The 25740-nt window shown below is 43.1% G+C and overlaps 1 protein-coding gene across 2 annotated transcripts in view; it reads left to right on the forward strand.

Moving 5' to 3' along the window:
* Positions 1–12647, forward strand: part of LOC149290128 (unconventional myosin-XVIIIb-like) — a 45014-nt gene extending 32367 nt beyond the window's left edge. For both annotated transcript variants that reach the window (XM_089489997.1, XM_089489998.1), the window contains exons 36-44: positions 677–793; positions 1092–1175; positions 2230–2367; positions 2508–2693; positions 3970–4103; positions 4608–4649; positions 6470–6637; positions 10309–11417; positions 12419–12647. In XM_089489997.1, coding sequence (XP_089346123.1) covers positions 677–793; positions 1092–1175; positions 2230–2367; positions 2508–2693; positions 3970–4103; positions 4608–4649; positions 6470–6637; positions 10309–11416 — 1977 coding nt within the window. In that variant the 3' untranslated portion in view covers position 11417; positions 12419–12647. The remainder of the gene's footprint in view (positions 1–676; positions 794–1091; positions 1176–2229; positions 2368–2507; positions 2694–3969; positions 4104–4607; positions 4650–6469; positions 6638–10308; positions 11418–12418) is intronic.
* Positions 12648–25740: the final 13093 nt, after the last annotated feature.

The raw sequence follows: 25740 nt of genomic DNA on the forward strand, positions 1-25740 counted from the left end.
ATAAATAATATATAACATATATATATATAATGATTTGATTATTTTAATATAACAAATATACTATAGAAATAACAAATAAATAAAATAATATATAAATAATATGTCAATTAATTTAAAATGATAAATAGTATTCTACACTATTATTTAAATAAATATAAATATAACAAAAGTAGATAAATAATTCATTTAGTGAAATAAATAAAATCACATTTTATTATGTAAATAATAAATAAAAATATAACTATATAAATATTTTAAATAAATAATATATAATAAATAAATAAATATAAATAATATTTTAATTTAAATGAAATATATAAATTAATTAAATATAAATACATAAATAGTATAATTAATTATAATAAATAAAACAAAAATAATAATGTAAAATATAAATATATAATTAATGTACTTTAATTACATTAATATAATAAATAATATTATACTATAGGAATAATAAATAATATATATATAAATATATAATAATATAATTTCATTAATGTAATATAATAAATAACATTATATTATAATATATTAATATTAAATAAACAAATAATATTTGCAGATTGACGCTCTTCACGCTGGACCGATTAAAACTTTGGTACAGATCTGATTGGACCATGATAATAAGATTAATTAATACATTTCTTAATTAAAGTTGTTGCCTTCTTCTCAGGTGGATGAGCAGCTCTATCAAATCCAACACGAAAAAGCAGACCTCCTAAAATGCATCGACGAAGATCAGGAGGATTTGAACGAATTGATGGAGAAACACAAAGCTTTGATTGCCCAGGTGAGGCTCATTCTATGTATTCCTGCATGGCAGAAGGATCCTATGTATTCCAGCATGGCAGAATGGGGTTCTGTGTATTCCTTCATGGCAGAAGGATCATATGTATTCCTGCATGGCAGAAGGATCCTATGTATTCCTGCACGGCAGAAGGATCCTATGTATTCCTGCATGGCAGAAGGATCCTATGTATTCCTGCACGGCAGAAGGATCCTATGTATTCCTACATGGCAGACGGATCCTATGTATTCCTGCATATTGTGCAAACTTTGCATAATGTTGTGCGTCGTTTTTTCCGCAGTCCGCAAAAGACATCGCTCATATCCAAGAGCTTCAGGTGCAGTTGGAGGAAGCGAAGAAAGAGAAGCACGGCTTGCAAGAGAAAGTAAGCCAATCCACGTCATTTTTGAGCCTCCGAAACATTTACGAATGCGCAAAGAGACACATTTAACAACATTAAATTGCGGGAAATGGTGATTTAGGATTACCGTTTTTGCCATATTTCTCATGCAAAAACTGTGCGTGCATTTTATGCTTTAAAGGATTTGATCCAACGATTCCTCCGGGATCAATTCAAAAATGAAATTGCTGTTTTTATCCCCAAAATAAAGCCCAAAGAGAACTCATCGCATCTGATTCCCATTGAGAACGACATTTATTCTCCAGATATAAATAGAACAAAAATATAAATCCCTCTGCTGACCAAAAATTTAACGATGTTCTTATTTTATTGAAGGAGTTAAGAAATCGTTTTGATGAAATCTTTGCTTCCGAAAGAAAGTCACTTGAATAAAGAACATTATAGGCAGAATATTCACTATTTGGAATATATTTGTGCACATTTTTTGCGTGGAGAGCGCAAAAAAGCACCAAAATTGAAATTTTTCTGCCAAGCAATGAAGCAAAGATTCTCTAATTTTCTTGAATGAGTCAATCAATAATTTCAATGATTTTCTCCTTCTATATACTACAATATATAGATATATCAATATATCTATACAGAAATCCTATTTTTGGTGCTGAGAAAATTGTAATTATTTTCTTAGTCCGATCGAAATTTGCTGGGTTTTTTATCAACGCTCAATAAAACGCGTTTTTTTCGGACGCGAATTGGGCTGAACGTGGCGGGAAACGACATTCGGAGGCAAAATTAAATACTTAATTATTGGTTTTATACCTTGCTGTTCTCCCAAAAACGGGCTTTCAATTAATAACTGAATTGATCGATAGAAAACTAAGTTAAAATTTAAATTAAAGGAACGACCTGAAGGTGGCGAAAACGCCGTCCGCGGTCGCTAGAGATGGGAAAATGGTGAGAAATGCGCAGAAACGAACCGCGATCTGCGCAAACGGCACGACTTCGAACGCGGAACCCAAATCCGAGGGTGGTAATAATAATAATTTGCTTTATTTATGTTTTTCTCAATCCCGGATCCCAGCTCCAGGTCTCTCAGACGCGGTTGGTCTACTTGGAGCAAGCGACGGTTGAGCGGTCCATCGTCATTCGCCAGGAAGCCCTGATCCGCGACTTGGAGAACAAGATGGCGTTCCAGAGCGTCCAGATCAAGCGCTTCGAGGTGAAAGAGGGGCGGAAATTAGGGGATGAAGGGAGTCGTTGGATACGTAAAGGACCGCCGCGGATTTGATTAATATGGACTCTCTAGGAATTCCTGGGTCCTCCAGCGCAACCCTATGGTCAACGTCTTTTTTGCGGCAGGTGCTGGTCCTCCGCCTGCGCGACAGCGTCCTCAAAATGGGGGAGCAGCTGGAGAAGGCCAGAGAGGGCGAAGCGCAGGAGAAGGAGAACGGGGGTTACTACCGGATGCGGATGGAGGAGATGAAGGCCGAGGCGAAGGAGATGGCCGAGAGGGAGATGGAAGCCAACCGGAGGCGCATGGAGCTGGTAAGGAGACGCCCATCCTGGAACGGAGGCTGGGCGGCCATCTTGTTGATGGGGAGGCTTCGATAGGGAGTTCCTGCATGGCAGAAATTGGGTCGGACTGGACCAGGGCCCTTCTTGGGGTCCCTTAAAACTCTATGGTTCTCTGGTTCTGTGTATTCCTGCGTGGCAGAATGAGGTTCTATGTATTCCTGCATGGCAGAATGAGGTTCTATCTATTCCTGCATGGCAGAAAGGGGTTCTATGTATTCCTGCATGGCAGAATGTGGTTGGGACTGGATCAGGGCCCTTCTTGGGGTCTCTTCCATCTCTATGGTTCTCTGGTTCTATGTATTCCTGCATGGCAGAAAGGGGTTCTGTGTATTCCTGCATGGCAGAATGTGGTTGGGACTGGATCAGGGCCCTTCTTGGGGTCTATTCCAACTCTATGGTTCTCCGGTTCTATGTATTCCTGCATGGCAGAATGAAGTTCTATGTATTCCTGCATAGCAGAAAGAGGTTCTATGTATTCCTGCATGGCAGAATGAGGTTCTATGTATTCCTGCATGACAGAAAGAGGTTCTGTGTATTCCTGCATGACAGCAATAGGGTTCTATGTATTCCTGCATGGCAGAATGTGGTTGGACTGGATCAGGGCCCTTCTTGGTGTCTCTTCCAATGCTATGGTTCTCTGGTTCTATGTATTCCTGCATGGCAGACTGGGGTTGGACTGGATCAGGGCCCTTCTTGGTGTCTCTTCCAACACTATGGTTCTCTGGTTCTATGTATTCCTGCATGGCAGACTGGGGTTGGACTGAATCAGGGCCCTTCTTGGTGTCTCTTCCAACGCTATGGTTCTCTGGTTCTATGTATTCCTGCATGGCAGACTGGGGTTTGACTGAATCAGGGCCCTTCTTGGTGTCTCTTCCAACGCTATGTTCTCTGGTTCTATGTATTCCTGCATGGCAGAATGGGGTTGGACTGGATCAGGTCCCTCTACTATATGGCCCTCTACTAAGGGTTGCAGAGAATCCTTCTGCCATGCAGGAATACATAGGATCCTAGAGTCGGAAGGGACTACTAAGGGCCATATAGTCCAACCCTCCTTCTGCCATGCAGGAATACATAGGATCCTTCTGCCATGCAGGAATGCATAGAATCTTTTTGCCATGCAGGAATACATAGAAATTTTCTTTCATCTGCGTTTTGCGTTTTCTGTTCCCAATGTCCATCGATAATGATAATAATTGTCCGAACCCACGCCGTAAAAATGTGATACTCCTCGTTTTCAACCCAAAAGGAGAAACAAGTGGACGAATTATCTGCTATGAGGCAAACTCTTCAAGCGGATTTGGAGACTTCGATCCGGCGCATCGCCGATTTGCAAGCCGCTCTTGAGGAAGTCCAGTCGAGCGACGAAAGTGATGCGGAGAGGTACCGATCCAAAATAAAATTTTGCGCAGTTTTGGGAAGAAGTTTTGCAAAAAATTCAGGTATTTTTTGCACAGTTCGGACTCGATGCTGCAGCAAACGAGGCGAATACCATCTTAGCTTGTAATTAAAGAAACATCGTTTCTACGCGGTCCGAAACGCGACGTCCGAGAAGACCGATATGTTCCGCAACTAGGTTTTGCGTATGTCCTAACAAACAATGGAATAAATGAATAATTAATTAATTATATATAAATGGACATAGATCGGGCATTAGTTGAGGAACGTTTCGGTCTTGCTGGACGTTGCGTTTTGGACCTAAGGACAGCGTAGAAACGATAAATTCATGCGAATTCTGGCTAAGATCGTATTCGCCTTGTTTGCTGCAGCATCATGTTCCTGGCTCATGCTCAATTTAGGATCAACTAAATTGAGGAAAGTCATATTTCCCGCCATATTCTGCACCGGTCAGTCCTGATCAGTGATCTATTTTCTTGTCTTCGACAGCGTCCAGACAGCCAGAGAATCGCTGACCTCCAGACACGAGACGTGAGTTGCGCGTCTTGTGTTTTTGCGACAGAGAAATTAAATTAATTAATTCACTATAAATTCATTAATTCACTAGTTCACTAAATCACTGACAGATTAATTAATTAACTCACTCTGACTCACAAATTCATTAACTCACTAACTCACTAATTCGCTAACTAAATAACTCACTAACTCACTGACTAATTAATTAACTCACTCTGACTCACAATCATTCACTAATTCAATAACTAAATAATTCACTGATGCACTAATTAATTAACTCCCTTTTACTCACAAATTCACTAATTCAATGATTCACTAATTCACTAACTAAATAATTCACTAAGTCACTGACTAACTAATTAATTAACTCACTCTGACTCACAATCATTCACTAATTCAATAACTAAATAATTCACTGATGCACTAATTAATTAACTCCCTTTTACTCACAAATTCACTAATTCAATGATTCACTAATTCACTAACTAAATAATTCACTAAGTCACTGACACACTAATTAACTCCCTCTGACTCACAAATTCATTAATTCAATGACTCACTAATTTCATAACTAAATAATTCACTAAGTCACTGACTCACTAATTAATTAACTCCCTCTGACTCCAATGATTCACTAATTCCCTAACTAAATAATTCACTAAGTCACTGACGCACTAATGAATTAACTCCCTCTGACTCACAAATTCATTAATTCAATGACTCACTAATTTCATAACTAAATAATTCACTAAGTCACTGACTCACTAATTAATTAACTCCCTCTGACTCACAATGATTCACTAATTCCCTAACTAAATAATTCACTAAGTCACTGACTCACTAATTAATTAACTCCCTCTGACTCACAATGCTTCACTAATTACCTAACTAAATAATTCACTGTCACTGATGCACTAATTAACTCATTCTGACTCACACATTCATTAATTCAATGAATTACTAATTTGCTAACTCACTAACTCACTCTGACTCACTAATTTACTAACTCGCCAATTCACTAACTCAATAATTCACTGTCACTAACTCACCGATTTGCTAATTCACTAATTAATCACTGAGTACTAACTGACTTACTAATTTACTAACTCACTAATTCACTGTCTCACTGATAAACTAATTTACTAAGTCACCGACTCAATAATTTACTGATTCACTAATTCACTAACAACTAATTCACAAAGTCACTGATTCACTCACTCACTAGGTCACTTGACTCACTAATTTACTGATTTACTAATTAACTAACTCAATAACTCCCTAATCCAGTAATTCTTTTACCAAGAAAGTAGTTAGTTATTTTTAACGATACCATTACTCAGAAGAGTACTTAATTAATGAAAAAGTCACCATCACTCAGGAAAATAGTTAACTATTCAAAAAGTTACCATTGCTCAGAAAATTAATTATTCAAAAAGATACAATTACTGTACTCATAAAAGTAGTTATAAAAAGTCACCACTACTCAGAAATGTAGTTAGAATTAGGGAATGAGTTAATTAGTGAAATCAGTGACTCGCTGATTAATGAACTCAGCCACTTAGTTACTAATTAACTAAGTCACGAAGTCACTAACTCACAAAAGTCGCTAAATCAAAAATCCATTAATTGACTAATTGACTAATTCATTAATTCACTGCATCATTAACTCACTACTTCGCGTTACCTCACTAACTGACCAGTTGGCTAGTCATGTAACTGGACAACTGACCAAAGGCTTGACCCAAGGCTTGAACTGACCCACTAGCGAGCTAATAATTAATTAATTAATTAATTAATTAATCGATTTACGATCTTTGCTCCGTCCCGCTCCGCAGGGAAAGCCAGCTGAGCCTGCTGTCCACCGTGAGCTTGAACCTGGGTCCGAACGGGAGCGCTGCCTCTTGGGCCGGATCCACCTCCGGATGGTCATCTCCGCCGGGCAGTAGTTTGGCCGGAGGCCTTGCCAGGCCGTCCCTGGACATCCGGAGCAACCTCAGCCTCAGGTGAGAAGAACGCTGGCATCTTTAGCCAAAAAAGTACTTAGTTATTGAAAAGTTACTATTACTCAGAAAAGTAGTTAGTTACTCGCGAAGTTACCATTACTCAGAAAAATAGATAATTATTCAAAAAGTTACCATTAATCCGAAAAGGACTTAGTTATTCAAAAAGATAGTTATTCAAAAAGTTACAATTGTGGAACTTGACCATAGGAGTAACTTTATGAGTAACTAACTACTTTTCTGAACAATTGTGACTTTTTGAGTACATAACTATTTTCTGGTAAATAGTAACTTTTTGAATTACTAACTACTTTTTTAGTAATGGTAACTAAAGGGATATATTTGAAACCCTTGCAGGGAAATGTCTTTGGTTTGTGGTTGTTGGCGTTGGCGTTGTTGTTGTATGTCTTGCAAGCTGTAGTTGCGAAGGGAGGAAGCGTCAAAGGGAGAAAGAAAAGGGTGCGTCTACATTCCTTCCTTCCTTGTCGCCTTCCCTCCTTCCTTCTCGCCTTCCTCCTCCTGGCATTCTCACCTTCCCTCCCCTTCTTCCTTCCTTCTCTCCTTTCTTCTATCCCTTCTTCCTTCTCTTTACTCCTTCCCTCCTTCTTCTTTCTTTCCTTCCCTCCTTCCTTCCTTTCTTCTACCTTTTTTCCTTCCTTCCTTTCCCATCTCTTGCTATTTCTTCCTTCTCTTCTTCTTTCTGTTTACCTTCTCTTTCCCTCCTTTCTTTGTATTCCTTCCTTCCCTCCTTCCTTCTACTTTTTCCTACTCTCCTTCCTTCCTTCCTTCCTTCCTTCCATCTTCTCATTCCCTCCTTCCCTCCCTCTCTCCTTCCTTCCTTCCTTCCTTTCCGTGATCCATGAAAATCAGTCCTTCCTTCCTTCTACTTTCTCCTTCCTTCCTTCCTTCCTACCTCCTCCTTCTCCCCTTCCTTCCTTCCTTCCTTCCTTCCTTCCTTCCTTCCTTCCTTCTCTTCTTCCTTCTACTTCTTTCTCCCCCTTCCTTCCTTCCTTCCCTTCTTCCTTCTTTCTTCCCCTTCCTTCCTTCTCTTCTTCCTTCTACTTCTTTCACCCCCTTCTTTCCTTCCTTCCTTCCTTCCTTCCTTCCTGTGATCTATGAAAGTCCTTCCTTCCTTTGATCCATCCTTTCCTCCTTCTTTCCTTCTCCCCTTCCTTCCTTCCTTCTTTCCTTCCTTCCTTCCTTCCTTCCTTCCTTCCTGTGATCTATGAAAGTCCTTCCTTCCTTTGATCCATCTTATCCTCCTCTTCTCTTCTTTTTTCCTTCCTTTCTTCCTTCTCCTACTTTCCTTCCTTCCTTCTTCTTTCTCTCCTCCCTTAATTCTACCTACTCCTTCCTTCCTTCCTTCCTTCCTTCCTTCCTTCCTTTTACTTTCTCCTACTCTCCTTCTTTCTCTTCTCTTCCCTTCCCCTCCCTTTCCCTCCTTCCCTCCCTTTCTTTCTTAATTACAAGCCAAGGGCCTAATTGGAGAGTCCTTTATTGCATCCCATCAGGGCTGCTGATGGTGTGTTTTGTGTGCATTTTGTGCGCATTCGGCGCATTCCAGCAATGACAGACAACAGCAATTAGCGAAGATTACTCAGCAATTAGGCTGATTATGCTTATGTCCCGGGAAATAGATTCAGGCCGTAATAATATCTCTCTCCTTGGAGCCAGACACAAAAACCTCCTTTCCTCTTCCATCTTCTCTTCCTTATTCCTTCCTTCCTTTACATTTCCCTGTACTCTCCTCTATATCTCTCCTTCTGTCTTTCTTTCCTTCCTTCCTTCCTCCTTCTTTCCTTCTGTCTTTGACTGTCTTCTCCTCCTTCCCCTCTTCCTTTTCATTATTTCTTCCTTCTCGTTTGTTCTCCCTTCCCTCCTTCCTTCCTTCCTTCCTTCTGTCTTCTCCTTCCTTCCTACTATCTTCTTCTTCCTTCATTCTGTCTTCTCCTTCCTTCCTTCCTACCTTTGTTCCTTCCTTCCTTCCTTCCTTCCTTTCTTCCGTCTTCTCCTTCCTTCCTTGTATCCATTCTTCTATCTTCTCCTTCCTTCCTTATAACTTCTCCTCTTCCTTCTTTCCTGCTTTCCATCTTCTCCTTCCTTCCTTCCTTCCTTCCTTGTATCCATTCTTCTATCATCCTTCCTTTTATCTTCTCCCCTTCCTTCCTTCCTTCCTTCCTTCCTTCCTTCCTTCTATCTTCCCCTTCTCCTCTTCCTTCCTTCCATCTTCTTCTTCTCCCCTTCCTTCCTTCCTTGCTTCCTTCCTTCTTTCTCTCCTTCCTTGACTGTCTCCTTTTCCTTCCCATCTTCCTTTTCCTTATTCCTTCCTTTGCGCTTATCTTCTCTTCTTCACATACCCTTCCTTCCTTCCTTCCTTCCTTCCTTCCTTCCTTCCTTCTGTCTTCTCCTTTCTTCCTTCTTTCCTTCTTTCCTTCTGTCTTCTCCTTCTTTCCTTCCTTTGTTCCTTCCTTCCGTCTGTCTTCTCCTTCCTTCTTTCCTTCATTCCTTCGTTCCTTCTGTCTTCTCCTTCCTTCCTTCCTTGTATCCATTCTTCTATCTTCCTTCCTTTTATCTTCTCCCCTTCCTTCCTTCCTTCCTTCCTTCGTTCCTTCCTTCCTTCTGTCTTCTCCTTTCTTCCTTCTTTCCTTCTTTCCTTCTGTCTTCTCCTTCCTTCCTTCCTTCCTTCCTTCCTTCTTTCCTTCGTTCCTTCATTCCTTCTGTCTTCTCCTTCCTTCCTTCTTTCCTTCTGTCTTCTCCTTCCTTCCTTCCTTGTATCCATTCTTCTATCTTCCTTTTATCTTCTCCCCTTCCTTCCTTCCTTCCTTCCTTCCCGTCGCCTTCCTTCCTTCTATCATCTCCTTCTCCTCTTCCTTACATCTTCTTCTTCTCCTCTTCCTTCCTTCCTTCTCTCCTTTCTTGACTGTCTCCTTTTCCTTCCCATCTTCCTTTTCCTTATTCCTTCCTTTGCGCTTGTCTTCTCTTCTTCACATATCCTTCCCTCCTTCGTTCGTTCGTTCGTTCCTTCGTTCGTTCCTTCCTTCCTTCCTTCGTTCCTTCCTTCTGTCTTCTCCTTCCTTCGTTCCTTCCTTCTGTCTTCTCCTTCCTTCCTTCCTTCCTTCCTTCCTTCCTTCCGTCTTTTCCTTCTTTCCTGCCTTCCTTCTGTCTTCTCCTTCCTTCCTTCTTTCCTTCTGTCTTCTCCTTCCTTCCTTCCTTGTATCCATTCTTCTATCTTCCTTTTATCTTCTCCCCTTCCTTCCTTCCTTCCTTCCCGTCGCCTTCCTTCCTTCTATCATCTCCTTCTCCTCTTCCTTCCTTCCATCTTCTTCTTCTCCCCTTCCTTCCTTCCTTCTCTCCTTCCTTCCTTGACTGTCTCCTTTTCCTTCCCATCTTCCTTTTCCTTATTCCTTTCCTTCGCGCTTGTCCTCTCTTCTTCACATACTCTTCCTTCTTCCTTCCTTCCTTCCTTCCTTCTCTCCTTTCTTCTTCTCCTTGCACTTCTTTCCCTCTTTTCTCTTCTCTTCTTCTCTTTCATTACGGTCCCTTCATCCTTCTCTACATCTCCACTCCTTCCTTCCTTCCTTCCTTCCTTTCTTCCTTCCTTCCGTCATCCCAATCGATATCCGGATAAATGTCGCTTCTATTTAATTGATCTTATTGATTTTTTTCGTTTTTAGGATCAATAAAGATCGAGAACGTATGGAAGATGCGTCTCCAAGTTCTCCGTATTCATCGACGGCGAGTAGGTTGGCGTCTTCGGCGATGGAAGAGGCATCCATGGGGAGACGGTTGGCGTCTTCGAATACAGAAGAGACACCTCCATGTTATTCACCCTCACCCATCATTAGGAGGACGTCTCTGTTGTACGAAGACAAGTCGCCGCGCTCCTTGTCCGCGCTTTCGGAATATGTGGAAGAACTGCGCAGGAAATGCCTCAGAGACAAAGAACTGGAGGATGACGACGCGTCTTTGCCCATTTACCAAACAGCGGGTGCGAATTTGCTGAGGAGACGCGGCTCTCCGATGGACGATGCCGACGAATTGCTGACAGCCAAATGCCCATTCAACGACAGTTCAGGTTCGGTGCGTGCTTCCAACTTGAGGAGCGTCTCGTCAGAGATCAACGCACCGCGTCCGATGCTCTCACCGGCGCTGAAAAAGACCTCCAGGTTCGGCTCGTACGACTCACTCGTAGCGAAATATGGTGGAGGTACGGATACAAAACCATGGAGGGGTTCGCTGGAGGAAAACGCGGACGACGAATTGCGCTGCGAACCTATGGTGTTCCAGAGCAAGAGGTTCGGTGGCATTTTGGCGGAAGGGAGCACGGCGGATTCATGGAAAATACCGACGCTGAGCTACGAGAGGAAGACGGGCACCGAAGTGGACGATTTCCCACCGGCGTTCCGGAAAGCGCAGTCTACCAGCAGTTTGTCCAAAGTTCCGAGAGGTCAGCGTCCGATGAGCGTCCGCTTCGAAGATCAAATTGCGCCGGAGCGCACTTTCCTCTCCGAAATCAAGACCGTTTTGTCGCCGCACACCGCGAGGACGAAAAAGGACGTCGGGAACCTCTCCGATTCGTCGTCTTCCTCTTCTTCCGGGTCAGTTGTCTCGTTCAAAAGTGCGGACAGCATCAAGAGCCGTCCGAAGGTCCAGCGGCCGGAAGGGGAAGGTTGCGTCCAGAGAGAGGCCGGAGAAGTCGCGAAGGATGACCGGCGGTCGGAGGCGGAAGGGAAAGAGGACAGTGTCAACAGCATCATGATGAAATACCTAGGGAAAGAGTAAGGTAAGTTAAATTTCACTTTTAAAATTTTAAATTACATTTTAAAATTTTTAAATTACATTTTAAAAATTTAAATTTAAATTTTTCAATTTAAATTTTATAATTTAAATGAAAATTTTAAATATTTAAATTATTTTTTTAATTTAAATGAAAAATTTAAATTTTATTTTTAAAAATTAAAACATTAAATTTTAAATATTAAAAAAGTAATTTAATTTAATTAACAGCCTCATGATGAAATGTCTAGGGAAAAAGTAAGGTGATTTAAATTAAAATAAAAAAATTAAATTAAAAATAATTAATTAACAGCATCAGGACGAAATATCTAGAGAAAAAGTAAGGTAATTTAAATTAAATATTTAAATGTTTAAATTAAATTTAAAATATTTAAATTTTAATTTAATTTTAACAGCATCCTGATGTAATATCTAGAAAAACAGTAAGGTAATTTATATTAAATTTTAAAAACTATATTATATTTTAAGAATTTTAAATTAAAATTTTAAAATTAAAAATTAAATTTAAAATATTTACATTTTAATTTAATTTTAACAGCATCCTGATGTAATATCTAGAAAAAGAGTAAGGTAATTTATATTAAATTTTAAAAACTATATTAAATTTTAAGAATTTAAAATTAAAATTTTAAAATTAAAAATTTAATTTTAAAAATTAAAATGAAATTAATTTCATTTCATTAAGAGCATCGTGATATAATATCTAGGGAAAGTGTAAGGTAATTAAATTAATTAATTAATTTACTTTTCCCTAGATATTACATCACGATGCTCTTAAATAAATTAAATTAATTTTTTTTTTAATTTTAAATAAATTTTTCAATTTAATTTCTGCTATGCAGGAATAAATTTTGAAATTTTCTTGTGAATGAATTAATAAATAAAATAATTTGAATTAATAAATAAAGGAATGAATTAATTTTGGAATGTTTTAATAAACAGGTTGAGTGTTTGTATTCACCTTTTCTCTCTATTTCTTCCCTCCAGAACAATAAATGTGTCCGACGGGTGAATCGCTGCTCCTTCACGAGAGACGTCTCCTGCGCGGTTTCCTCTGAAGACTTCTATTTTGTTGGTAAATCCCAAAAAAAGCACAAAGTTGTGTGTTCAAATCCTTTGCGTTTGTGTGAGAAAGACAGAGAGAGAGAGAGATAGTTCCTTTTCAGAAAATTGATTTCAGAAAACTCTCTTTGATTTATACGAAAAATAAAAAACATTCGCTTCTTCCATTCTTTAAGTCTTCTTTTTTCTTCTTTCTTTCTTTATTTTGGGATAAATTTCTTTTTCAGAGGAGAAAAAAATGAATGAATGAATAAACAAATAAATGAAACAATGAATTAATGAAAAATAATAATTTGAAATAATGAGTGGATAACGAATGAACGAATAAATAAATAATGAAATAAAATATGATTAATTAATAAAGCAGTGAATTAATGAATTAACGATTAAAATGATTTGAATGAATGAATGAAATAATGAATAAATAAAATAACGAATGGATAAATAATGAATGAATGAATAAAATAATGAATTAATTAATGAATACAATAATGAATGAATGAATGAATAAAATAAAAAATAAATTAATAAATAAATGAATAAAAGAATTAATGAATGAATAAAATAATGAATGAATGAATAGTGAAATAAAATAATGAATGAATGACTAACGAAATAAAATAATGAATAAATGAATAAAAGAATTTATTAATTAATTAATATTAATTAATTATGAATGTATAAATAAAATGAATGAATGAATAAAATAATGAATGAATGAATGACTAAAAAATTAATGAATTAATGAATAAAATAATGAATTAATGAATAAAATAATGAGTGAGGGATTGAATGAATGGAGTCCTAGCCCAGCACTCTAAACGACAACACTGCAATGTTTTGTCATTGTTGGGTCTCTGACCGCAGAATAAAATATTGATCGATCGATTGATTGATCCACTGGAAAGCTGATACAATCAGATTACTTTTTAACTATCCTCTTTGTGCATTTTATTTGCTACTTTTATTTTATTTCTATTTCTATTTTATTTTGATCCTGCCTTTCTCCCAACGAATTAAAATTGATATATTTTTTAAAGAATAATTGAAATAGCCTAATTAAAACAGTATATTCGTCAGCTAGAAGATTAATTGCCTTGCCCATCATCCACTTAATTTCTGGGCATTAAATCCCAAACCAGGAATGATGAAGCATCAATTTGTTGCAGAAGGATAGAAAGGGAATATATATGTGTGTGTGTTTTTTATTAGCCATGCCAATTCCCATCGTTAATTTTAAATTTTGTTTAAATTAATTAATATTAATTAATTAATATTACTTAATAATTTAACAAATTTAATTTAATTCAATTAATAAATTAATATTAATCAATAATTTAATATAATTAATATAATAAATAATTTAATTTAATCAATTAATTTGTGCCAGTTTTCCACTGCAATATTAGAATCTGTGGATAATTTAATTAATAAATATAAATTTTAATTAATTAATTAATTAATTAATATTAAATAATATAATATAATAATTTAATTTAATTTAATTTGTGCCAGGTTTTCCCTACATTATTCGAATCCAGGAATAAATGTATTTACTTAATAAATGTATATTTATTTAATATAAATTTAATGAATTAAAATTAATTAATAACATAATATAATAATTTAATTTAATTTAATTAGTGCCAGTTTTCCCTGCATTATTCAGAGCCATTAATAAATTTATTTAACTAATAAATTATTGATTTTAATTAATTAATTAATTAATTCATACGTTTAACTTACCTTGTGCTATAGTGCTGCAAAATATAAAATAGTTGGTCGCTTAATCCACTTTTCTAATTAATGAAGTGCATTTGGAATAAACGAATAGACAAATTAAAGTCTAGATGTGAGACGGCTCCTAAAGCGCCAATTAAACGGAAGGGAAAGAGAGGGTGAACAATTTGCTAATGAAGCAAAGGCTTTGGAAAAGGGATTTATCCCAAGGGAATACCATCATCCAACGGGTAAAGGTTATGTCCTCCATCCTCATTTTTTCTCCCCGGAGAGATTATAGAGCCTGTGATTATGTTAGCAGCTGGCCTTCTCCCTTTATGGAAATCCTGATGAAAAGAGGATTTTTTATAATTATTACAAAGTGTTAATCTGCCATGCAGGAACAGATAGGATCCTTCTGCCATACCAGAATACATAGAACACGAGAGTCGAAAAGGACTACTAAGGGCCATATAGTCCAACCCTCCTTCTGACATGCAGGAATACATAGGATCCTAGAATGAGAAGGGACTACTAAGGGCCAGAGAGTCCAACCCTCCCTCAGCCATTCAGGAATACATAGCATCCTAGAGACAGAATGGACTACTAAGAGCCATAGAGTCCAACCCTCTTTCAGCCATGCAGGAATACATGGGATCCTAGAGTCAGAAGGGACTACTAAGAGCCATAGAGTCCAACTCTCCCTCTCCCATGCAGGAACACATAGGACCCTAGAATCAGAAGGGACTACTAAGGACCATAGAGTCCATCCCTCCCTCTGCCTTGCAGGAATACATAGGACCTTAGAGTCAGAAGAGACTACTAAGGGCGATAGGGTCCAACCGTCCTTCTGCCTTGCAGGAATACATAGGATCCTAGAGTCAGAAGGGACTACTAAGGGCCATATGGTCCGACCCTCCTTCTGCCATGCAGGAATACATAGGACCCTAGAGTCAGAAGGGACTACTAAGGACCATAGAGTCCATCCCTCCCTCTGCCTTGCAGGAATACATAGGATCCTAGAGTCAGAAGGGTCTACTAAGGGCCATAGAGTCCATCCCTCCCTCTGCCATGCAGGAATACATAGGATCCTAGAGTCAGAAGGGACTGCTAAGGGCCATAGAGTCCAACCCTCCCTCTGCTATGCAGGAATACATAGGATCCTAGAGTCAGAAGGGACTACTAAGGGCCATAGAGTCCATCCCTCAATCTGCTATGCAGGAATACATGGGATCCTAGAGTCAGAAGGGACTACTAAGGGCCATAGAGTCCATCCCTCCCTCTGCTATGCAGGAATACATAGGATCCTAGAGTCAGAAGGGACTGCTAAGGGCCATAGGGTCCAACCCTCTTTCAGCCATGCAGGAATACATAGGATCCAAGAGTCAGAAGGGACTACGAAGGGCCATAGAGTGCAACCCTCCTTCAGCCATGCAGGAATACATAGGATCCTAGAGTCAGAAGGGACTACTAAGGGCCATAGAGTCCATCCCTCCTTCAGCCATGCAGGAATACATAGGACCCTAGAGTCAGAAGGGACTACTAAGGACCATAGAGTCCATCCCTCCTTCAGCCATGCAGGAATACATAGGATCCTAGCGTCGGAAGGGACTACTAAGGGCCATAGAGTCCATCCCTCCCTCTGCCATGCAGGAATACATAGGATCCTAGAGTCAGAAGGGACTACAAAGGGCCATAGAGTGCAACCCTCCTTCAGCCATGCAGGAATACATAGGATCCTAGAGTCAGAAGGGACTCCTAAGGGCCATAGAGTCCATCCCTCCCTCTGCCTTGCAAGAATACATAGGATCCTAGATAAAGAAGGGACTACTAAGGGCCATAGAGTCCAACCCTCCCTCTGCTATGCAGGAATACATAGGATCCTAGAGTCAGAAGGGACTGCAAAGGGCCATAGGGTCCAACCCTCTTTCAGCCATGCAGGAATACATAGGATCCAAGAGTCAGAAGGGACTACGAAGGGCCATAGAGTGCAACCCTCCTTCAGCCATGCAGGAATACATAGGATCCTAGAGTCAGAAGGGACTACTAAGGGCCATAGAGTCCATCCCTCCTTCAGCCATGCAGGAATACATAGGACCCTAGAGTCAGAAGGGACTACTAAGGACCATAGAGTCCATCCCTCCTTCAGCCATGCAGGAATACATAGGATCCTAGCGTCGGAAGGGACTACTAAGGGCCATAGAGTCCATCCCTCCCTCTGCCATGCAGGAATACATAGGATCCTAGAGTCAGAAGGGACTACAAAGGGCCATAGAGTGCAACCCTCCTTCAGCCATGCAGGAATACATAGGATCCTAGAGTCAGAAGGGACTCCTAAGGGCCATAGAGTCCATCCCTCCCTCTGCCTTGCAAGAATACATAGGATCCTAGATAAAGAAGGGACTACTAAGGGCCATAGAGTCCAACCCTCCCTCTGCTATGCAGGAATACATAGGATCCTAGAGTCAGAAGGGACTACTAAGGGCCATAGAGTCCATCCCTCTCTGCTGTGCAGGAATACATAGGATCCTAGAGTCAGAAGGGACTACAGTACTAAGGGCCATAGAGTGCAACACTCCTTCAGCCATGCAGGAATACATAGGATCCTAGAGTCAGAAGGGACTCCTAAGGGCCATAGAGTCCATCCTTCCCTCTGCCTTGCAGGAATACATAGGATCCTAGAGTCAGAAGGGACTACTAAGGGCCATAGAGTGCAACCCTCCTTCAGCCATGCAGGAATACATAGGATACTAGAGTCAGAAGGGACTACTAAGGGCCATAGAGTCCATCCCTCCCTCTGCTATGCAGGAATACATGGGATCCTAGAGTCAGAAGAGACTACTAAGGGCCATAGAGTCCATCCTTCCCTCTGCCTTGCAGGAATACATAGGATCCTAGAGTCAGAAGGGACTGCTAAGAGCCATAGAGTCTATCCCTCCCTCTGCCTTGCAGGAATACATAGGATCCTAGAGTCAGAAGGGACTGCTAAGGGCCATAGAGTCCATCCCTCCCTTTGCCTTGCAGGAATACATAGGATCCTAGATAAAGAAGGGACTACTAAGGGCCATAGAGTCCAACCCTCCCTCTGCTATGCAGAAATACATAGGATCCTAGAGTCAGAAGGGACTACTAAGGGCCATAGAGTCCATCCCTCCCTCTACTATGCAGGAATACATAGGATCCGAGAGTCAGAAGGGACTACTAAGGGCCATAGAGTCCATCCCTCCCTCTGCTATGCAGGAATACATAGGATCCTAGAGTCAGAAGGGACTACTAAGGGCCATAGAGTGCAACCCTCCTTCAGCCATGCAGGAATACATAGGATCCTAGAGTCAGAAGGGACTACTAAGGGCCATAGAGTCCATCCCTCCCTCTGCCTTGCAGGAATACATAGGATCCTAGAGTCAGAAGGGACTACTAAGGGCCATAGAGTGCAACCCTCCTTCAGCCATGCAGGAATACATAGGATCCTAGAGTCAGAAGGGACTACTAAGGGCCATAGAGTCCATCCCTCCTTCAGCCATGCAGGAATACATAGGATCCTAGAGTCAGAAGGGACTACTAAGGGCCATAGAGTGCAACCCTCCTTCAGCCATGCAGGAATACATAGGATCCTAGAGTCAGAAGGGACTACTAAGGGCCATAGAGTCCATCCCTCCCTCTGCCTTGGAAGAATACATAGGATCCTAGAGTCAGAAGGGACTACTAAGGGCCATAGAGTCCATCCCTCCCTCTGCCATGCAGGAATACATAGGATCCTAGAGTCAGAAGGGACTGCTAAGGGCCATAGAGTGCAACCCTCCTTCAGCCATGCAGAAATACATAGGATTCTAGAGTCAGAAGGGACTACGAAGGGCCATAGAGTGCAACCCTCCTTCAACCATGCAGGAATACATAGGATCCTAGAGTCAGAAGGGACTACTAAGGGCCATAGAGTCCATCCCTCCTTCAGCCATGCAGGAATACATAGGACCCTAGAGTCAGAAGGGACTACTAAGGGCCATAGAGTCCATCCCTCCTTCAGCCATGCAGGAATACATAGGATCCTAGCGTCGGAAGGGACTACTAAGGGCCATAGAGTCCATCCCTCCCTCTGCCATGCAGGAATACATAGGATCCTAGAGTCAGAAGGGACTACAAAGGGCCATAGAGTGCAACCCTCCTTCAGCCATGCAGGAATACATAGGATCCTAGAGTCAGAAGGGACTCCTAAGGGCCATAGAGTCCATCCTTCCCTCTGCCTTGCAGGAATACATAGGATCCTAGAGTCAGAAGGGACTACTAAGGGCCATAGAGTCCAACCCTCCCTCTGCCATGCAGGAATACATAGGATCCTAGAGTCAGAAGGGACTACTAAGGGCCATAGAGTGCAACCCTCCTTCAGCCATGCAGGAATACATAGGATCCTAGAGTCAGAAGGGACTACTAAGGGCCATAGAGTCCATCCCTCCTTCAGCCATGCAGGAATACATACGACCCTAGAGTCAGAAGGGACTACTAAGGGCCATAGAGTCCATCCCTCCTTCAGCCATGCAGGAATACATAGCATCCTAGCGTCGGAAGGGACTACTAAGGGCCATAGAGTCCATCCCTCCCTCTGCCATGCAGGAATACATAGGATCCTAGAGTCAGAAGGGACTACAAAGGGCCATAGAGTGCAACCCTCCTTCAGCCATGCAGGAATACATAGGATCCTAGAGTCAGAAGGGACTCCTAAGGGCCATAGAGTCCATCCCTCCCTGTGCCTTGCAGGAATACATAGGATCCTAGATAAAGAAGGGACTACTAAGGGCCATAGAGTCCAACCCTCCCTCTGCTATGCAGGAATACATAGGATCCTAGAGTCAGAAGGGACTACTAAGGGCCATAGAGTCCATCCCTCTCTGCTGTGCAGGAATACATAGGCTCCTAGAGTCAGAAGGGACTACTAAGGGCCATAGAGTGCAACCCTCCTTCAGCCATGCAGGAATACATAGGATCCTAGAGTCAGAAGGGACTCCTAAGGGCCATAGAGTCCATCCTTCCCTCTGCCTTGCAGGAATACATAGGATCCTAGAGTCAGAAGGGACTACTAAGGGCCATAGAGTGCAACCCTCCTTCAGCCATGCAGGAATACATAGGATCCTAGAGTCAGAAGGGACTACTAAGGGCCATAGAGTCCAACCCTCCCTCTGCCATGCAGGAATACATAGGATCCTAGAGTCAGAAGGGACTACTAAGGGACATAGAGTGCAACCCTCCTTCAGCCATGCAGGAATACATAGGATACTAGAGTCAGAAGGGACTACTAAGGGCCATAGAATCCATCCCTCCCTCTGCTATGCAGGAATACATGGGATCCTAGAGTCAGAAGGGACTACTAAGGGCCATAGAGTCCATCCCTCCCTCTGCAATGCAGGAATACATAGGATCCTAGAGTCAGAAGGGACTACTAAGGGCCATAGAGTCCATCCCTCCCTCTGCCATGCAGGAATACATAGGATCCTAGAGTCATAAGGGACTGCTAAGGGCCATAGAGTCCAACCTTCCCTCTGCTATGCAGGAATACATGGGATCCTAGAGTCAGAAGAGACTGCTAAGGGCCATAGAGTCCAACCCTCCCTCTGCTATGCAGGAATACATAGGATCCTAGAGTCAGAAGGGACTACTAAGGGCCATAGAGTCCATCCCTCCCTCTGCTATGCAGGAATACATGGGATCCTAGAGTCAGAAGGGACTACTAAGGGCCATAGAGTCCATCCCTCCCTCTGCTATGCAGGAATACATGGGATCCTAGAGTCAGAAGGGACTACTAAGGGCCATAGAGTCCATCCCTCCCTCTGCTATGCAAGAATACATAGGATCCTAGAGTCAGAAGGGACTACTAAGGGCCATAGAGTGCAACCCTCCTTCAGCCATGCATGAATACATAGGATCCTAGAGTCAGAAGGGACTCCTAAGGGCCATAGAGTCCATCCCTCCCTCTGCCTTGCAGGAATACATAGGATCCTAGAGTCAGAAGGGACTACTAAGGGCCATAGAGTCTATCCCTCCCTCTGCCTTGCAGGAATACATAGGACCCTAGAGTCAGAAGGGACTACTAAGGGCCATAGAGTCCATCCCTCCCTCTGCCATGCAAGAATAAATAGGACCCTAGAGTCAGAAGGGACTACTAAGGGCCATAGAGTCCATCCCTCCCTCTGCCATGAAGGAATACATAGTATCCTAGCGTCGGAAGAGACTACTAAGGACCATAGAGTCCATCCCTCCCTCTGCCATGCAGCAATACATAGTATCATAGAGTCGGAAGGGACTACTAAGGGCCATAGAGTCCATCCCTCCCTCTGCTATGCAGGAATACATAGGATCCTAGAGTCAGAAGGGACTGCTAAGGGCCATAGAGTCCAACCCTCCCTCTGCTATGCAGGAATACATAGGATCCTAGAGTCAGAAGGGACTACTAAGGGCCATAGAGTCCATCCCTCCCTCTGCTATGCAAGAATACATATTATCCTAGAGTCAGAAGGGACTACTAAGGGCCATAGAGTCCATCCCTCCCTCTGCCATGCAGGAATACATAGGGTCCTAGAGTCAGAAGGGACTGCTAAGGGCCATAGAGTCCAACCCTCCCTCTGCTGTGCAGGAATACATAGGATCCTAGAGTCAGAAGGGACTACTAAGGGCCATAGAGTCCATCCCTCCCTCTGCCATGCAAGAATACATAGGATCCTAGAGTCATAAGGGACTGCTAAGGGCCATAGAGTCCAACCCTCCCTCTGCTATGCAGGAATACATGGGATCCTAGAGTCAGAAGGGACTACTAAGGGCCATAGAGTCCATCCCTCCCTCTGCAATGCAGGAATACATAGGATCCTAGAGTCAGAAGGGACTACTAAGGGCCATAGAGTCCATCCCTCCCTCTGCCATGCAGGAATACATAGGATCCTAGAGTCATAAGGGACTGCTAAGGGCCATAGAGTCCAACCTTCCCTCTGCTATGCAGGAATACATGGGATCCTAGAGTCAGAAGGGACTACTAAGGGCCATAGAGTCCATCCCTCCCTCTGCAATGCAGGAATACATAGGATCCTAGAGTCAGAAGAGACTGCTAAGGGCCATAGAGTCCAACCCTCCCTCTGCTATGCAGGAATACATAGGATCCTAGAGTCAGAAGGGACTACTAAGGGCCATAGAATCCATCCCTCCCTCTGCTATGCAGGAATACATGGGATCCTAGAGTCAGAAGGGACTACTAAGGGCCATAGAGTCCATCCCTCCCTCTGCTATGCAGGAATACATGGGATCCTAGAGTCAGAAGGGACTACTAAGGGCCATAGAGTCCATCCCTCCCTCTGCTATGCAAGAATACATAGGATCCTAGAGTCAGAAGGGACTACTAAGGGCCATAGAGTGCAACCCTCCTTCAGCCATGCATGAATACATAGGATCCTAGAGTCAGAAGGGACTCCTAAGGGCCATAGAGTCCATCCCTCCCTCTGCCTTGCAGGAATACATAGGATCCTAGAGTCAGAAGGGACTACTAAGGGCCATAGAGTCTATCCCTCCCTCTGCCTTGCAGGAATACATAGGACCCTAGAGTCAGAAGGGACTACTAAGGGCCATAGAGTCTATCCCTCCCTCTGCCTTGCAGGAATACATAGGACCCTAGAGTCAGAAGGGACTACTAAGGGCCATAGAGTCCATCCCTCCCTCTGCCATGCAAGAATACATAGGACCCTAGAGTCAGAAGGGACTACTAAGGGCCATAGAGTCCATCCCTCCCTCTGCCATGCAAGAATACATAGGATCCTAGAGTCAGAAGGGACTACTAAGGGCCATAGAGTCCATCTGTCCCTCTGGCTTGCAGGAATACATAGTATCCTAGAGTCGGAAGGGACTACTAAGGGCCATAGACTCCATCCCTCCCACTGCCATGCAGGAATACATAGGACCCTAGAGTCAGAAGGGACTACTAAGGGCCATAGAGTCCAAACCTCCTTCTGCCATGCAGGAATACATAGGATCCTAGAGTCAGAAGGGACTGCTAAGGGCCATAGAGTCCATCCCTCCCTCTGCTATGCAGGAATACATGGGATTCTAGAGTCAGAAGGTACTACTACGGGCCATAGAGTCCATCCCTCCCTCTGCTATGCAGGAATACATGGGATCCTAGAGTCAGAAGGGACTACTAAGGGCCATAGAGTCCATCCCTCCCTCTGCTATGCAAGAATACATAGGATCCTAGAGTCAGAAGGGACTACTAAGGGCCATAGAGTGCAACCCTCCTTCAGCCATGCATGAATACATAGGATCCTAGAGTCATAAGGGACTCCTAAGGGCCATAGAGTCCATCCCTCCCTCTGCCTTGCAGGAATACATAGGATCCTAGAGTCAGAAGGGACTACTAAGGGCCATAGAGTCTATCCCTCCCTCTGCCTTGCAGGAATACATAGGACCCTAGAGTCAGAAGGGACTGCTAAGGGCCATAGAGTCCAACCTTCCCTCTGCTATGCAGGAATACATGGGATCCTAGAGTCAGAAGGGACTACTAAGGGCCATAGAGTCCATCCCTCCCTCTGCAATGCAGGAATACATAGGATCCTAGAGTCAGAAGAGACTGCTAAGGGCCATAGAGTCCAACCCTCCCTCTGCTATGCAGGAATACATAGGATCCTAGAGTCAGAAGGGACTACTAAGGGCCATAGAGTCCATCCCTCCCTCTGCTATGCAGGAATACATGGGATCCTAGAGTCAGAAGGGACTACTAAGGGCCATAGAGTCCATCCCTCCCTCTGCTATGCAGGAATACATGGGATCCTAGAGTCAGAAGGGACTACTAAGGGCCATAGAGTCCATCCCTCCCTCTGCTATGCAAGAATACATAGGATCCTAGAGTCAGAAGGGACTACTAAGGGCCATAGAGTGCAACCCTCCTTCAGCCATGCATGAATACATAGGATCCTAGAGTCAGAAGGGACTCCTAAGGGCCATAGAGTCCATCCCTCCCTCTGCCTTGCAGGAATACATAGGATCCTAGAGTCAGAAGGGACTACTAAGGGCCATATAGTCTATCCCTCCCTCTGCCTTGCAGGAATACATAGGACCCTAGAGTCAGAAGGGACTACTAAGGGCCATAGAGTCTATCCCTCCCTCTGCCTTGCAGGAATACATAGGACCCTAGAGTCAGAAGGGACTACTAAGGGCCATAGAGTCCATCCCTCCCTCTGCCATGCAAGAATACATAGGACCCTAGAGTCAGAAGGGACTACTAAGGGCCATAGAGTCCATCCCTCCCTCTGCCATGCAAGAATACATAGGATCCTAGAGTCAGAAGGGACTACTAAGGGCCATAGAGTCCATCTTTCCCTCTGGCTTGCAGGAATACATAGTATCCTAGAGTCGGAAGGGACTACTAAGGGCCATAGACTCCATCCCTCCCACTGCCATGCAGGAATACATAGGACCCTAGAGTCAGAAGGGACTACTAAGGGCCATAGAGTCCATCCCTCCCTCTGCCTTGCAGGAATACATAGGATCCTAGAGTCAGAAGGGACTACTAAGGGCCATAGAGTCTATCCCTCCCTCTGCCTTGCAGGAATACATAGGACCCTAGAGTCAGAAGGGACTGCTAAGGGCCATAGAGTCCAACCTTCCCTCTGCTATGCAGGAATACATGGGATCCTAGAGTCAGAAGGGACTACTAAGGGCCATAGAGTCCATCCCTCCCTCTGCAATGCAGGAATACATAGGATCCTAGAGTCAGAAGAGACTGCTAAGGGCCATAGAGTCCAACCCTCCCTCTGCTATGCAGGAATACATAGGATCCTAGAGTCAGAAGGGACTACTAAGGGCCATAGAGTCCATCCCTCCCTCTGCTATGCAGGAATACATGGGATCCTAGAGTCAGAAGGGACTACTAAGGGCCATAGAGTGCAACCCTCCTTCAGCCATGCATGAATACATAGGATCCTAGAGTCAGAAGGGACTCCTAAGGGCCATAGAGTCCATCCCTCCCTCTGCCTTGCAGGAATACATAGGATCCTAGAGTCAGAAGGGACTACTAAGGGCCATAGAGTCTATCCCTCCCTCTGCCTTGCAGGAATACATAGGACCCTAGAGTCAGAAGGGACTACTAAGGGCCATAGAGTCTATCCCTCCCTCTGCCTTGCAGGAATACATAGGACCCTAGAGTCAGAAGGGACTGCTAAGGGCCATAGAGTCCAACCTTCCCTCTGCTATGCAGGAATACATGGGATCCTAGAGTCAGAAGGGACTACTAAGGGCCATAGAGTCCATCCCTCCCTCTGCAATGCAGGAATACATAGGATCCTAGAGTCAGAAGAGACTGCTAAGGGCCATAGAGTCCAACCCTCCCTCTGCTATGCAGGAATACATAGGATCCTAGAGTCAGAAGGGACTACTAAGGGCCATAGAGTCCATCCCTCCCTCTGCTATGCAGGAATACATGGGATCCTAGAGTCAGAAGGGACTACTAAGGGCCATAGAGTCCATCCCTCCCTCTGCTATGCAGGAATACATGGGATCCTAGAGTCAGAAGGGACTACTAAGGGCCATAGAGTCCATCCCTCCCTCTGCTATGCAAGAATACATAGGATCCTAGAGTCAGAAGGGACTACTAAGGGCCATAGAGTGCAACCCTCCTTCAGCCATGCATGAATACATAGGATCCTAGAGTCAGAAGGGACTCCTAAGGGCCATAGAGTCCATCCCTCCCTCTGCCTTGCAGGAATACATAGGATCCTAGAGTCAGAAGGGACTACTAAGGGCCATAGAGTCTATCCCTCCCTCTGCCTTGCAGGAATACATAGGACCCTAGAGTCAGAAGGGACTACTAAGGGCCATAGAGTCTATCCCTCCCTCTGCCTTGCAGGAATACATAGGACCCTAGAGTCAGAAGGGACTACTAAGGGCCATAGAGTCCATCCCTCCCTCTGCCATGCAAGAATACATAGGACCCTAGAGTCAGAAGGGACTACTAAGGGCCATAGAGTCCATCCCTCCCTCTGCCATGCAAGAATACATAGGATCCTAGAGTCAGAAGGGACTACTAAGGGCCATAGAGTCCATCTTTCCCTCTGGCTTGCAGGAATACATAGTATCCTAGAGTCGGAAGGGACTACTAAGGGCCATAGACTCCATCCCTCCCACTGCCATGCAGGAATACATAGGACCCTAGAGTCAGAAGGGACTACTAAGGGCCATAGAGTCCATCCCTCCCTCTGCCTTGCAGGAATACATAGGATCCTAGAGTCAGAAGGGACTACTAAGGGCCATAGAGTCTATCCCTCCCTCTGCCTTGCAGGAATACATAGGACCCTAGAGTCAGAAGGGACTGCTAAGGGCCATAGAGTCCAACCTTCCCTCTGCTATGCAGGAATACATGGGATCCTAGAGTCAGAAGGGACTACTAAGGGCCATAGAGTCCATCCCTCCCTCTGCAATGCAGGAATACATAGGATCCTAGAGTCAGAAGAGACTGCTAAGGGCCATAGAGTCCAACCCTCCCTCTGCTATGCAGGAATACATAG

Source organism: Sceloporus occidentalis, unplaced genomic scaffold (assembly GCF_023333645.1).
Source record: "Sceloporus occidentalis isolate IW3139 unplaced genomic scaffold, rSceOcc1.0.p SCAF_41, whole genome shotgun sequence".
In the NCBI taxonomy this organism is placed as follows: Eukaryota; Metazoa; Chordata; class Lepidosauria; order Squamata; family Phrynosomatidae; genus Sceloporus; species Sceloporus occidentalis.